General features: G+C 39.4%; 1 protein-coding gene across 1 annotated transcript in view; it reads right to left on the minus strand.

Moving 5' to 3' along the window:
- Positions 1 to 16,868, minus strand: part of LOC117434591 (rho-related GTP-binding protein RhoN-like) — a 51,982-nt gene that overhangs the window by 21,326 nt on the left and 13,788 nt on the right. The window contains exon 3 of the mRNA XM_034057176.3: positions 4,489 to 4,598. Coding sequence (XP_033913067.3) covers positions 4,489 to 4,598 — 110 coding nt within the window. The remainder of the gene's footprint in view (positions 1 to 4,488; positions 4,599 to 16,868) is intronic.

Genomic DNA, 16,868 nt, shown 5'->3' on the forward strand with positions numbered 1-16,868 from the left:
AAAACAATGTATTACCTCTTATTAGCTGTATTAACATTATTACTGGTCTTCCTTTTAATGTGCTGATAATCTTTCCGTTGTTTAATTGTATATTTTAAATGCAGCACGATGGGTATCTGGTATCTTTATGGTAGGTCACATGGTCTGATTGCAGTTAGACCATTGGAGTGAACTTGAACTACAAAACATGACGTCATATGATACAAAGAAGTTGTAGGAACTTTTTTTTTATCTATATTAGTATGCCACAAGTATAAAAAACAACACTGCACAAGCAAAGAATCGTAAGATTTTAAAACCTTGGTTACTACTTTTAACCTCCTCTAAAGGACAGTTGAATTGTATTGTTGTACTGGTAGAAAGTGACACGTGATACATCACTTACATCACTTACATTATATATATATATATATACAGACGTGCTCAAATTTGTTGGTACCCCTCCACAAAAAACGAAGAATGCACAATTTTCTCTGAAATAACTTGAAACTAACAAAAGTAATTGGCATCCACCATTGTTTATTCCATATTTAATAGAAATCAGACTTTGCATTTGATTTTTTATTCAACATAATATTGTAAATAAGAAAACAAATGAAAATGGCATGGACAAAAATGATGGGACCCTTAACCTAATATTTTGTTGCACAACCTTTAGAGGCAATCACTGCAATCAAACGTTTTCTGTAGCTCTCAATGAGACTTCTGCACCTGTTAACAGGTAGTTTGGCCCACTTTTCCTGAGCAAACTGTTCCAGCTGTCTCAGGTTTGATGGGTGCCTTCTCCAGACTGCAAGTTTCAGCTCTTTCCATAGATGTTCGATAGGATTCAGATCAGGACTCATAGAAGGCCACTTCAGAATAGTCCAATGTTTTGTTCTTATCCATTCTTGGGTGCTTTTAGCTGTGTGTTTTGGGTCATTATCCTGTTGGAGGACCCATGACCTGCGACTGAGACAGAGCTTTCTGACACTGGGCAGTATGTTTCGCTCCAGAATGCCTTGATAGTCTTGAGATTTCATTGTGCCCTGCACAGATTCAAGGCACCCTGTGCCAGGCGCAGCAAAGCAGCCCCAAAACATAACCAAGCCTCCTCCATGTTTCACTGTAGGTATGGTGTTCTTTTCTTTGAAAGCTTCATTTTTTCGTCTGTGAACATAGAGCTGATGTGACTTGCCAAAAAGCTCCAGTTTTGACTCATCTGTCCAAAGGACATTCTCCCAGAAGGATTGTGGCTTGTCAATATGCATTTTAGCAAATTCCAGTCTGGCTTTTTTATGTTTTTCTTTCAAAAGTGGAGTCCTCCTGGGTCTTCTTCCATGGAGCCCACTTTCGCTCAAAAAGCGACGGATGGTGCGATCAGAAACTGACGTACCTTCACCTTGGAGTTCAGCTTGTATCTCTTTGGCAGTTATCCTTGGTTCTTTTTCTACCATTCGCACTATCCTTCTGTTCAATCTGGGGTCGATTTTCCTCTTGCGGCCGCGCCCAGGGAGGCTGGCTACAGTTCCATGGACCTTAAACTTCTTTATAATATTTGCAACTGTTGTCACAGGAACATCAAGCTGCTTGGAGATGGTCTTGTAGCCTTTACCTTTACCATGCTTGTCTATTATTTCCTTTCTGATCTCCTCAGACAACTCTCTCCTTTGCTTTCTCTGGTCCATGTTCAGTGTGGTGCACACAATGATACCAAACAGCACAGTGACTACTTTTCTCCATTTAAATAGGCTGAATGACTGATTACAAGATTGGAGACATGTGTGATACTAATTAAAGAAACTAATTAGTTTGAAATATCACTATAATCCAATTATTTATTATCTTTTCTAAGGGGTACCAACAAATGTGTCCAGGCCATTTTAGAATATCTTTGAAGAATCAGCAATAATTCATCTCTTTTCATAGCTTCTTTGCTTTATTCTATGACATACCAAAGGCATGCAAGTATACATGATAAAATAGCTTTTAATTTCATCACTTTTCAGGAGGAATGAAGCATTATTTCAATGAGCTGTAAGGGTACCAACAAATTTGAGCACGTCTGTATATATATATATATATATATATATATATATACACACAGTATATACACATACCTTTTAATTAAAAACTAGATTTTTCAAAAGGAAAAATTCCATACCACTTTCAAATTCTTACGGAATAAAACATGAAAAGAGAACAGATATGGGGCCTCATTTACGAATGAGCACTACATTTGGCTAATTTACATATCATACCATGCACACTACATGTAAAGTGAAACTGCACTGCTTACCTTCTCATTTTAACATGTATTCCTTGTCTAATGTAAAAATATAAAATAAAAGCCTTTTTTCTTTCTCCTTTAATGCATATACAATAAAAGTCATGTTCTGGAATGGCATTTTTTTCTTTTTGTTCTGCTTACTCGAAAATGTTAATTGATGAGACGCAGCCTCAATTCTCTTGTCTGCATTGTCACCCTGAGCAGGCTCCATGGATCGGGGTGACAGTGTTTTGTGAGTACAATCAATAGCATCCATCACATTGGGGAAGCCAGCAACCTGGTAGAAGCCCACTTTCACATCCTGTAAACCTGTCCTCTGTGGGGGGGGGGGGGGGGGATTAAATATAATTCCCTGTGTGCTTTAGCACAGCTTTTTTTTTTGTAAATTGCAGGTTATTAAATAGGTTGCAGTTAAAGCTGAATGACACAGTTTAAAATAAATAGTTAATACTCTAAAGCAGGGGTTTCAAACATACGGCCCGCGGGGCAATTTTTGGCAGTCCGTCCATTAGTTTCTAAAATTGCATTGATGTACTGTATCATTCTGGAATTCTTATTTAAAACAACCCACCTCTTTAATATAACACACATATTCAACATGTGCAGTCTGCATTGTATGAGTGACATTCCCATAAGCCAATCACATCTCACAGAGGTAGTATAAATAGCCAATCAAATAGCACCCAGGATCCGTTTCCTCACGCACAGTTTGAGTTTACTGGAAGAAGCTATGGATGAATCTCAACTAAAGGTTTTTCTGAAAATAAGCATAAAAAATGAAAGTTCTGTGGATGCCATGAACAACACAACCACAGGAAAGTGTTCTAGGAAAGCTGCTTCTAGTTATATCTGCCTATTTCTGTACTATAAAATACATTAAGTAATATGTTGATTAATTGATTGAAACCATGCCTGCATACTTACTGACTAGGAGTCGTGCAGTGATGGGTAATGTGTTTTGTGTAAAGTAGTATATTTGAGTACATTGACATACATACAATTTATATAGACATTTTCACATACATTACGATGTATACATACATACTGTATATATGTATATATTTTTTTTTATATATATATTTTTTTACAATGCGGCCCTCCAAGTGATCATTCTTAACTTAAATGGCCCTTGCTGCCAGATTTTTCTGTTCAAACTAATTTTCATAACCAAGTAATTCAGTAAGGATGTATTTCATGTCAGTGAATCAGTGAATCAAAAAAACAAATCTGTTGAATTGATTCACTAAACCCAATGTATCCAAATTAAAGCCTGGTTCCCATACACACTAATAAATGATCGCTTTAATGCGAGCACTAAAATGAAGGTCCTTTAGTAAATACCATGTGAATACAGCTCATCTCATTATTCTGAGCTGGATGCTCATGTAAATACATCAGCATGCATTACAATAGAAATCACATATTCATTCTGATTACCAGGGATCCTAGGAATCCGTTTGCTGCGGAATAACGCGGAAAAACACAGATTTTCTATGCTGTCGGAGAATTTTTAGTTTTACATTTGCAAAAAACATGCAAGGCTTTTTTTGGTTGTTTACAACCAAATCAATACACTTATCATATATAATCCACAACACAGACAATTTGCTTTAGATTTAGTAAACATACTTGTTCAATAAAACTGCTTCTGGTGAACGGGACACACTCGCGTCACATTCATGCTGAAACGTAGCTGCAGTTTACTTCAGTGCGTTTTTACTACTCGAAAACGATAGAAATTGGGCTAATGAGTTAGCCATCCAGTGGCAAAGACATGAGATAAACTAATATAAATACTATTTTGGGGGGTTTATTATTAGTGCACAGACGTATTTGTAATGTTTAAAGTAAAATGGTACGGTTGTTTATATTATTGATTGATGGCACTCTGGTGAGCTTGTAACTTCCTTCGAATTTGAAAGTGTACCAATAATACTTCTAAATATTTTTAATTTTTTTTAATCTGAGAATTTTGTGTTTTTCATTGTGGAAAACTAGGATCCGTGCTGATTACCATAGTGTGAAGCACTAAATTTAGTGCGTGCCATAATATGGCAAGTATTGCACACGATAATGAATAAAATTGCAATAGTAAATACAGAAATCATTAACATGTACACTAATTGCAATTATCGTGCACCATACAGTTTAGCACCCTTTTGTAAGTGAGACCCATGGTTTAAATAAGTTGAATCAACAAAGCCTGAGCATTCACTGACCTTTTTAAGTACACTGTCAAGGGTCTCTGGACGGCTGACATCAAAACAGATTAGAACAGCATCCGAGTCCGGATACGCCAGTGGGCGGACGTTGTCATAATATGGTGAACCTGGAATAGAGCAGAAATGTTAACAGTAAAGGTTTGTGGTTACTTGCCTTTTCTACTGTTGCAAATGTTAACATTTTGCTTCTGTTGGTAGAGCTCACCCCTTCTGCAGCTGGAACTTTGGAACTGAGTGGCTGGTCCTACAGCAGCAGTAATCCAAACTATTTTACCAAGCTAACAATTAGTGCAAGAAGTAACATTTAATAGAGAAAAGTGTAAGGTACTGCACGCGTGCAGTACCTTACACTTTTCTCTATTAAATGTAATTTGCCATGTGTCTGCCCAGTTCTGAATACTGTCTAGATCATTTTGAATGACCTTTGCTGCTCCAACAGTGTTTGCCACTCCTCCTATTTTTGTGTCGTCTGCAAATTTAACAAGTTTGCTTACTATACCAGAATCTGAATCATTAATGTAGATTAGGAATAGCAGAGGACCTAATACTCATCCCTGTGGTACTCCACTGGTTACCTCGCTCCATTTCGAGGTTTCTCCTCTAATCAGTACTTTCTGTTTTCTACATGTTAACCACGCCCTAATCCATGTGCATGCATTTCCTTGAATCCCTACTGCGTTCAGTTTGAGAATTAATCTTTTATGCAGGACTTTGTCAAAAGTCCCGCATCAGTGATCTGTGTCCTGCAGTGTTCATCACTAGAAATGTAACCTTAAACTTTGTGCTTTTTCCAAAGGTAAAAAAGTGTCATTCCAAAATAAGACTTGTAACAATATTTAGCTTTTTGTGAATCTCCTCATTCCTGGTGGCATCATTAATTACCTCATATGGTTTGACATCCTGTGGGTGGAGTGACAGATGTCTACCTCCAGACCACCCTCAGATGTGACACATCATTGGAAAGAGCTTCAAAATGGACTCTGCAGCTCAATCAGAACTACTTTGTGGGTGATAGATAGCTGCCATTCAGTTTTCATCTGAAATTGAGCCATGGTGCGACAATTGTTTTTATATGGAATGATCCTACACAGGACTCTGTATAGATTCATTCACTCAGACAGTGATCGGCAATGACAGAAAGGAAGCTTTTGGACTTCAGGATTGCCACTCAATTAGCAAAGTCATAACAAGTCTAAAAACACTCACATCCCAGAGCCCAAAGTCCCCAGAAGCACCATTCTGCTAATAATTCCAGGTCTGTAGCAAGACAAACAGGACATACCCAATATCAATATGCAAACACCAGCTGAGCTGTTAATGTAAGCAGCTTCCTTAAACAAAAAAACAAACAAACAAAAAACTTAAAAAGTCCAGGGGTGTCAAGCATACAAGGAGGCTGTGTGGTACAGTGGTTAAAGAAAGGGGCTTGTAACCAGAAGGTCCCTCGTTCAAATCCCACCTCAGCCACTGACTCATTGTGTGACCTTGAGTAAGTCACTTAACCTCCTTGTGCTCCGTCTTTTGGGTGAGATGTAATTGTAAGTGACTCTGCAGCTGATGCATAGTTCACCCACCCTAGTCTCTATAAGTCACCTTGGATAAAGGCGTCTGCTAAATAAACAAATAATAAAATAATAATAATACAGCCTGCGTGCCGGATCTAACCCTCTGGAGTGATGTCATCCGGCCCATGGGATATCATTTTTTTATTCAATAGGATACAGGTAAAAACAATTGCAAAAAAATTGCAAAAATTTCACAAAATATAAATAGATACTGATCCATTTTTATTTTTATTTAACACTCATCAAAAGATAAAGACAAAGAATATGAGTGACTGCTACTGCTACTTCCTGATACCTGGAACCTGGGACCTTTGCTTGAATCAGCACATCAACATCTGGAGCAAATGACTGAGCTGAGGATATCTTGATTATCAAGTTAAGGTGTGTGTCAGTTAGGGCACTTTCACACCTAATTTAATTGCAAGTGATTCGAATCGTGGTTCACTTGCAAACAAACTAATTTATTTTAAGTTTGCTTTGGTTCATTTCACACCAGAAAAATTTAAGTGAACTTGAGTTTCTTTTAAAGTGCATTTAAATTAGTCACCCAGCAGCCATCTTTGTGACAGTGCTATTTAGGGGAATGTAAATATGCTATGTATGATATTTTTTTTGTTAAAATACAATCATTTTGAGGTTTTGGGTTCATCTTTGTATTTTTATAACTGTCACTTGGCCCGCGCCAAGTGCCAGGGTATCCGATCAGGCCCACCAAACGAAACGAGTCTGATACCCTAGCTATAGGCAAATCAGTTTCACTGAAATGCTTAGAATTGTAGACTGGGACAGTGGAATATTGACATTACCAAAACCTCGTTCTAGACTGGGACAGTGCAATATTGACATTACCAACACCTTGTTCTAGACTGGGACACTGTAATATTCGCATTACCAACACCTCGTTCTAGACTGTGACATAATATTATATTTTGTTACAATACAGTAACAGAGTGGTAATGGTACATTGACAGCATGGAGAAAATGATTTGTTATATTCAAATCACTAGATAAATGATCACAGGACATTTTATATTGGTTATGTCAAGATTGTGAGATGTCATGATTTTGACATTTCAATTGTTAGTCGAGATACCAAGAAACACTCTTGGGTTCTTGACAAAACATCAAACTGAGTTCATTAGCAAATATGTGTTTTCATCACACACTTCCTTTAAATGTAGCTCAGGACCACATAACATAAATACATTGTTTAGAACAGAACATAAAAAGGGATTGCTACCCTCCTCCCCCCGCCACACACGGTGTAAATTAAAGCACTTAACACCTAAAGGAATGCAAATTACTTTGTTTTGTTTGATTCTATTATTTTAAGTAGTCACGCATGATAAATTACCTCCAACATTACCAACATTGTTGTACCAATCAAGAAAGAAAGTTGAGTGAGTGAAGTAGCCCAAGTAGGATCTATTTAAAAAAACAATTAAATACCTCATAGGCCATTAGCTACTGTAGGCTAAACTTCAGTGGCATTGTCAAGAATGAAACTGATGTAGTCACTGCCCTTAAATGGAAACTTCTATAAAGTATAAAGTAAATCAAGCATGACTTCTTGTTTTTAGAGGTTTTCTTCCATCATTTTAGTGCAGAAGCTCATAGCTGCCCAATGTGTCCTAGCAACCCAGTGTATCTCAAACTGTCTTTGTGCTTAGGACCCAATGAATAGCATTAATGCACATGGTAATCAGAAAAAAAGAGAGGCGGTCAGTTTTGCAATGGAAAGAAGGGACACAAGGGTTTCTTCAGGAGAATTCTCACTTTGAGTGCCAAGGCTTTTGTTTGTCGCTCGGTCCCTAAGCGACAGCTGCTTTTTGGACTTAGTTCTGCTTGGGGGTACAGGGGTTGCAGCACAATTAACCCTGGGTGAGCCGAGGTCCGATGGGAAGCTGGCCTTTTCAAGGGCAAGAGCAATTGCATGATCCATTGGCTTAAAAAGAAAGCAGTTCAAGCCCTGTTTAAATGGACTGGTCTGGTTTACTTGTAGGATGCAGGGTCAATTTAATCTCTCCTTTTTCTAAACAGAGCTGTAGTGCAAGCTCCCATAAACACATTCCAGACTGACAGTCGCAGATAAATGTAGGACCAGATGCACCACAAAACCCAGTTTATTATATATATTTAAAAGTATGTCTCACAACAAAAAGATTCTCTTATAACTGTTAAGAACATTTTACAGCCTCTCCTAATGTAACAATAACAAGACTTGTCATGAATATATGGTGTGTGTGACAGAACAGCTGCGAGACAGAGACTCAGCAGTCAGAAAGCTGCAGTTTGAGTGCCAAAGCACAAATTTAATAAACAAAATAACACCGAATACAAAACAAGGGCACAAGGGCCAAAACAAAGGTTTAAACAAAACACAAAAACGTAGGCTAGGCATTCGCCTTCACTACTTTACAAAAACAAAAATGTGCAGAAACACAGTAAGAAACACAGTGCACACTCACCAAACACCTCTTCCCTAATGGAGCCCTGGACTCTCCTTTTATGTGATGTGGTTGCTCCCAATTAATACTTAATCATTCAATTAAGAAGCAGCCACATTCTCACATGTTTTTGGCAGGGACAGGCATGAACCCCATCCCTGCCAACCACCACCAAAACATCATGAAGCACTACACTATTTACAGGCAGAGCTCTTGCTCTGCCACATATCCCTCCTCTTGTGCAAAGCACACCTGTCCCCAATGGCCACCTCCCGACCTCCTCCAGGACCAGAGGCAGAGGCAGAGGCAACTGTGGCAGTGACAATGCTGCTGGTGGAGATGGCACCCCTAGGTGATGGTGAACTGGCATCCGCTGGTAACGACGAGCTGGCATCCCCAGGCGACAGCGGCAGCGGTGGACCCTCGCGAGGCAACGGCAGCGGCGGACCCTCGCGAGGCAACACTGGGCACTCCGTATGCGGACGTGCAACTGGCTTTCGCTGGGCTCCCCTCAGCAGCAAATGCAGTGCCTGCTGAGGTTGGCCTAGCTGTTGTCCTGTAGACTCTACCGGCCGCGGCGCTTCTCCCTCTCATGCTGGAGACAGCGGGGCTTTTTGTTTTGGAAAAGTGTTTTTGTTTTGTTTAAACTTTTAATTTATTAAATAGCTGTGCAAGCCGCACTTTTCATACCCCAGTACTGCCTCTTGTGTCTGTATCTTCCGGGTCTCTGACGTCATCCACCAGCTTGCCACAATGCCCAATTCGCATAATATTACTTTTATAAAACCTCAGCTGCAAAAATCATACACAATCTCTGCATAACTCAATGATATGTCGTAAATATTTTTTGCTGAACAAAAACAATTTCAACAGTATACATTTAACAGCTGTAACAGACTGTCCGTGATGAGCACACGAGGAAAGTATCAGAAACGTGGGGTTTCTGATATCTTGCCCCTGAGCTCAAAACTAGAAAGACGTGTGTTATGGTGCTAGAGCAGTATGCTCTGTAGTGGTAGTGTATATTAAAGAAACTTCAACTCCCATGATCCCGGTGGTCAATAGTCAGGTGACCTATCCGCAGGAACTCAGGGAGTTTTAAAAGGTGAAAGCAAAAAGACCTAGGGGGAGAGACGGAAGGTGCTGGGTGGTGTTTCCAGCATCAAACGTGAAAAGTGCAGCGAAAGCATTTGCTCAGCCTGCACTGGAGGAGAAAGTAGTGGTGAAAGTATTCTGTGTGATAGCAGCAAGTCCGAGCAGTGTTGTAGGTCTTTCACCATTATTCGATTTTTTTGAGGATGCAACATCGACAATGGATAACGGCAAAGCATATTCACCTGTTCCTATCCAGTTTTAAATAACTTTAGCATAACAGAGGCAGAAGTGTTAAAGGGACTAGGAGTTCTTAAAATAAACAAATCCCCTGGGCTGGATGAGATCATCCCAATAGTAGTCAAAGAAATTAAAGAAGATATTTACAAACTGCTAACCAAGATCATTCAACAGTCTCTTGACACAGTGGTTGTACCGACAGACTGGAAAATTGCAAACGTAATATCAATCCACAAAAAGGGAGACAAAACCGAACCAGGTAACTACAGACCAGTAAGCCTGACTTCTATTATATGTTAACTGAATGCAGTAGGGATTCAAGGAAATGCATGCACATGGATTAGGGCGTGGTTAACATGTAGAAAACAGAAAGTACTGATTAGAGGAGAAACCTCAAAATGGAGTGAGGTAACCAGTATGGTGTACCACAGGGATCAGTATTAGGTCCTCTGCTATTCCTAATCTACATTAATGATTTAGATTCTGGTATAGTGAGCAAACCTATTAAATTTGCAGACGTCACAAAAATAGGAGGAGTGGCAAACACTGTTGCAGCAGTAAAGGTCATTCAAAATGATCTAGACAGCATTCAGAACTGGGCAGACACATGGCAAATTACATTTAATAGAGAAAAGTGTAAGGTACTGCACGCAGGCAATAAAATGTGCATTATAAATATCATATGGGAGACAATGAAATTGAAGAAGGAATCTATGAAAAAGACCTAGGAGTTTATGTTGACTTAGAAATGTCTTCATCTAGACAATGTGGGCAAGCTATAAAAAAAGACCAACAAGATGCTCGGATATATTGTGAAAAGTGTTGAATTTAAATCAAGGGAAGTAATGTTAAAACTTTACAATGCATTAGTAAGACCACATCTAGAATATTGTGTTCAGTTCAGGTCACCTTGTTACAAAAAGGATATTGCTGCTCTAAAAAGAGTGCAAAGAAGAGCGACCAGAATTGTCCCAGGTTTAAAAGGCATGTCGTATGCAGGCAGGCTAAAAGAATTGAATCTATTCAGTCTGGAACAAAGAAGACTACGCGGTGATCTGATTCAAGCATTTAAAATCCTAAAAGGTATAAACAATGTTTACCAAGGGGACTTTTTTTGACCTGAAAAAAGAAACAAGGACCAGGGATCACAAATGGAGATTAGATAAAGGGACATTCAGAACAGAAAATAGGAGGCACTTTTTTACACAGAATTGTGAGGGTCTGGAACCAACTTCCCAGTAATGGCAACTTTGCAAGAGCTACAGGCTTTTATGGCCAAGACTGGTCAAAGTGTGCATGTGACAACAATATCCCAAGCACTCCACAAATCTGGCCTGTATGGTAGGGTGGCAAGAAGGAAGTCATTACTCAAGAAAGTCCACTTTGAATCCCGTTTGAAGTATGCAAAAAAAACACTCGGGAGATTCTGTAGCCATGTGGCAAAAGGTTTTGTGGTCTGACGAAACTAAAATGGAACTTTTTGGCCTAAATGCAAAGCGTTATGTTTGGCGCAAACCCAATACAGCGCATCACCCAAAGAACACCATCCCTACTGTGAAGCATGGTGGTGGCAGCATCATGTTATGGGGATGTTTCTCATTGGCAGGGACTGGGGCACTTGTCAGGATGGAAGGGAAAATGAATGGAGCAAAGTACAGAGAAGTCCTTGAGGAAAACCTGCTGCCCTCTGCAAGAAAGCTGAAACTAGGACGGAAGTTCACCTTTCAGCATGACAACGACCCAAAGCACAGCCAAAGCTACACTGGAGTGGCTAAGGAACAAAAAGGTAAATGTCCTTGAGTGGCCCAGTCAGAGCCCTGACCTAAATCCAATCGAAAATTTGTGGCATGACTTGAGGATTGCTGTCAATCAACGCTCCCCAGAGCTTGAACAGGTTTGTAAAGAAGAATGGTCGAATATTGCCAAATCTAAGTGTGCAAAGTTGGTAGAGACCAATCCCAACAAACTAACAGCTGCAATTACTGCCAAAGGTTTTTCCACCAAGTATTAACTCAGGGGGGTGGAGACTTATCCAATATTGATCTTTCAGTTTTGTATTTTTAATATATAACTTTTTTCCCCTTAACAGTGTGGAATATTGTGTGTAGATAAGTGGAAAAAAAATCCTCATTTAAATGCATGAAACTCTGAGGAACTGACACAACAAAATGTGAAAAAAGTTCAAGGGTGTGTACACTTTCTATAGGCACTGTATATATGTGTGTGTGTGTGTGTGTGTGTGTGAGTGTGTGTTACAAGGAATGCTCATTCACCTTGTATTACTGACTGACACATTTGGTATGAATTCTGACATGTCTGTGTGATTGCATTGTTTACAGGCTCCCCCAGAACTACAGATCCCTTTGGCCTGATGTCACTTACACACGGTTTTACCCACCCAATCAGCAAACGGTTCGTGTAACAAGCACACTCCTTCAGGGGCGGGATTCCTTTCGGAGAGGATTTCAAAAAGTCTAGCCTGTTATTATTTTATTATTAATAACTCATGAACCGTTTCATATTTTTTCACCAAACCTTCGAAAGGCACAGACCATGTGTAACATACTCGGTTTGGTGCAGAAATTCTGTACCGTGTAGCCTGTACATGAGAGCGAAAAACGCCAGAAAAAAAAAAAAAAATTAAGTATAAGGGAAAAAAGGGAACTTTTACAAAAAAACGGGTATCCAGAACTCAGAAACCGCACAAGGCAGCATCATGAAACTCTACACACTTTCACAACATTGCAAGTCAATGGAACATGTAAATCTGTGGGCAATTCTGACAAACCACAGCAAAGTTATTAAAGTGCAAAGTTAGGGGTTTAACACGTACATAAACAAACAGGATAGCTGCTTCCGCATCCAGCGCTCAAAGAATATTGCAGACGTTTACCAAGCTTTTTGAGATGTTATAGTAACAAAATAATGACTTGGATAGCATTATTGAGGAGTTTGGTGATAAAACGAGTGACCAGGAGATGATTTATCAGTATGCACGACTATGAAGAGATATGTGATAAATACAGCGAACAAGGAGTGGGGCAGGGCTGGAGATGCAGTACTGAGTGTCCTGTTGATATGCAGTGCCTTTTAAACCTGTTTTACTATGAATAAAATTACTTTTAAACATTGTGTGTAAAATGAACAGCTTGTGTGAAAAGTCCACCTGTGTTATTTGATATGTTGTTCTTGCACATCCCAGGTTAGGGCTTTGGTCCATGCCAACTGAAGAAAGCCCAAATTAAGATAGAACCACCACACATTTATTATATCAGAGAGTTAAGCCCTCCATTAGTGTTTAGAATTTGCATCAGTGTCCACAGGCAATTGAGTGCTGACAGGCAATGTAATAGACAAAGGTGCTGAGGCAATGAAGGTTTTAGTTTTAAATTATGGGATGATCAAACCAGATAGTGGTCTCTACAAGTGTATATTGGAGGGTAATGCACATCAAAATGGTAGTCAAGGTGTGCACCACCTGTCATTCATGTATTATTTATTCAACTGGAAAGCAATTCTACCCCAAAATTATAAAGTGCTCATGTCAAAAAGGAAATGTCCTCAAGAGGTTTTCTAAGTGCCTAATATAACCACGGGAGACTGCTGGAGATAATGTTACAGGAAGCGCTGGGAAATCAGTAACCAGTGTGACAACCCAAGACCAGGAGAGTATTGATTTTGTGTTTCATTTGTTTTTGAGCGACTCTTCTGCAATACTAAAAGCTGATGAAAAATCTTCCAATAGTCCATGGTCAGGTGCAGCCTCTGAAATGCCTGCAAATTTATTTCTTCTTATTTCTTAGCAGAAATAAATTCATGCAGCAGACACCTGCCCTTCCTTTCACTCTGTGATTGAGGTCCACTGGGGTCTGGAAGACTCTTCCTGACCTGCAGTACATAACCTTTAGATCCTGGGAAATGCAGATTTTATGTCTATTTACTCCATGGGGATCTTTGGAAAAGATGTACTGTGGGTTGTGTTTCACTGACTCAAATTTGTATTTATTTTATAGTACACTAAACTGACATTGCAATAAGATGGAACATTGTTAAATGTTTATGTTGTGGGAGTAGTATTGAGTTTTGTTCACAAAGTCGCTTACAATGATGCTTGCAGAAGGAAACAGGCAGCATTTGGGGGTAGAGCTGTCGATATGGCAACATGGCTTATTTTCTTAATTTGACAGCACTGAATGAAGGTGTTTTGGCCTTCAGACAATGTTTTAATTAGTCATTACGGTCACAATATAAATTATTGGAAAACACTGTGTCTCCACGGGATTCATTGGCTGAGACAGAAAACAGTCAATTCGGGATTACTCTGGCTCATGTCATCTGTCCAACATTAATTTATTAAGAAATGCTGGACAGTAACATTCTTTCTGAGGGTGTTGCCAGGGCGGGTCAACTTCACAGCCTTGTCTACGTCATACCCGAGGAGAGCAACCAATTATAGTTAATGTTCAGTGAACACCACCTGCAATGGAACTTTATTGAGAGGATCATAGAATACCACAGAGTACCCTGGGCCTGGTGTGGTAGAAACGATGTAAAACATAAAAAGTGCTTTATGCTTGCACAGGATTACAGTCCCTTTCATCTTGTGATTTTAAAGTGAGTTTAAGCCGGATGCTGCCGCAAATTGATTAGAACTAGCCAATCGAGAACAAGCGTAAGGCAAAAGGTGCTAGCAAATCAAGAACAACTGACATTCCCTTTAAAAGAGAAACTCTGTCCGGTACTTTAGGTGGAACACAGAAACCAGAGACAGGGGAAACAGTTGGAAATTAAGTGAAGATAGACTTAAGACAGAGGGGGTATTTTCAAAGGAACATAATGGTGCTTACCATTGAGAAAGTGTGTTTCAGTAACTTTATGCAATCTTTGTTCAAGAGAGTAAGTTGTAGGTTATATGATGATTTTCTGTGTAACTGTATACTATGTTAGAAGTGGATACAGTACGTAATGCATTTTTACTTTCATGTACATTTCTCTACTAACTTTACTCAAGTAACTACACAATTATTTTAAAATCTCAAATGAAGGTGTAAATAACTACGGAATATATAAAGATGATTTTCAGTTACTAAAAAACATATTTCTTTGTTTAAATAAAGCATAACTTTATTATGTGGCTGCATCAAAGAAGAGAACAAAGCAGGTGGCATCATCCTTACCACCCAATCGAATTTATGTAGAACTACGTTTGATATATTACACTGTACACCGGTGTACCAACAAAAAAAAAAGCCTGCCAATCTTCATTTAAATTTTGTAAAATGTATTTCATTGTTTCAGTAGTAGCCACACTGTGTGGATTTTGTTTAATGTCCTTAGTGAGTTCTGGTTGTAGACCTACTTTTAATTATTATAAAAAACAGCTTCCCTTTATAATAAAAACCTGGTTGCATGGCATGTACTTCACAGTCTGCACACGTCTCCCAGTGTTGTAATCAGTATGTAACCATAAGCAATGAAAGATTGCTACATTTATTTCTGATCAATAATTTTACTTTGCAAGGGATATGAAAGAATTGCAGTCAAGTACCACAGTACTATCTATCTTAACTCCCTCTCCTTTCGTTCCTGTATCAGATCCGATACTAACATCCCATGCAGCAATATCTATACCCCAACATTAACTGCACTTAATTGCACTTCACTTCACGTGCATTTAAAGTATTTAATGATATGTGAGCAAGGGGTTGCACAGATTTAGTTCACGTGCTGGGATTCAAGTGAATAATTAATTGGTAATTGAATCCCAGCACAATTGTATATACAGATGCACGTTTCATTCACTCGGGGTTGTGTGTTCAGGGCGAAGGAACGGGAGAGAGTGAGGAAAGAAAAACAAAAAAAATAATAGTAAGCAATTGCTACGTGGTGCTGGAGGACCATCACGGTACGTGTTTGTTTAGTGTTTGTCCCTGTTTGTTAGTGTCTGTTTGTTTTGATTGTCTATTTATTTTGGCCGCAAGTGCTGTATTCTGTTTTTGTTCAACATTTTATTTTCTGTTTATCATTAAACGTACTGAGCGCAGCCATTGCGTCTCAATTTCAACCACAGTACTGCCTGCTTGGTGATTCTTTCTGACCTGACGTCACCCCTACAGCTAGCCTGTCACAGTCCCTCAATCCACCAAGCAGGTTCTCTCTAACTCAGCGGTAACTTGACATGCCTTTCTTTCATTGACAATAAAATACAAGATCTTAGAATGTCCATTTCCAACACCTCTGTTCAAGCCCCCTCTGGTTTTCAGGGAGAGCTCCACAGTCTCACTCTCTGCACGAGTTCAGACAGGTTACTCTGTCTGAGCTCATAGCAAACCTTACTAAGATGAAGCCTACTTTCTGTGACAGTGACCCATGTCCTTCAGTACTGGTCAAGCAGAGCTGTTCAATTCTTGGGCCTGTAATGCAAAAAAATATTAATCAGTCATTTTCTCAGGGCCCCTTCCCTCAGAACTTGAAGCTTGCATCAATTTCCCCATTGTTAAAGAAAGCTAATCTGGACCATAATGTGTTTATCAACCCATATCAAATTTTCAGTTTTTAGGCAAACTCATTGAAAAACGTGCTGCTCAGGAGCTGCAAGAACATTTGTCCTCCTGTGGACTCCTTGACACTAATCAGTCTGGATTCCGACCCTTCTATAGTACTGAGACAGCTACCTTGTGTGTTGTTGATGAGTTACTTAGCGTGTTAGATAAAGAGTGTTTCGCCATCTTAATCCTGTTAGATCTCTCAGCAGCCTTTGACACTATAGACCACAGTCTTTTATTGCAGAGGGAGGAGCAGGATATGGGCATCTGTGGCACCACACCCGATTGGATCAGGTCATTTCTGACTGATCGCTCCCAAAAAATAACAATGGGTCCCTATTCCTCTTCAGCCAGGCCAGTCACGTGTGGAGTCCCACAGGGGTCAGTATTATCTCCCCTATTGTTTAATATCTATGTTAAGCCGCTAGGGGAACTGATCAGGGCACATGGCCTTTCTTTCCACCAGTATGCCGATGACACTCAGCTAT

This window comes from Acipenser ruthenus, chromosome 28 (assembly GCF_902713425.1).
Source record: "Acipenser ruthenus chromosome 28, fAciRut3.2 maternal haplotype, whole genome shotgun sequence".
In the NCBI taxonomy this organism is placed as follows: domain Eukaryota; kingdom Metazoa; phylum Chordata; class Actinopteri; order Acipenseriformes; family Acipenseridae; genus Acipenser; species Acipenser ruthenus.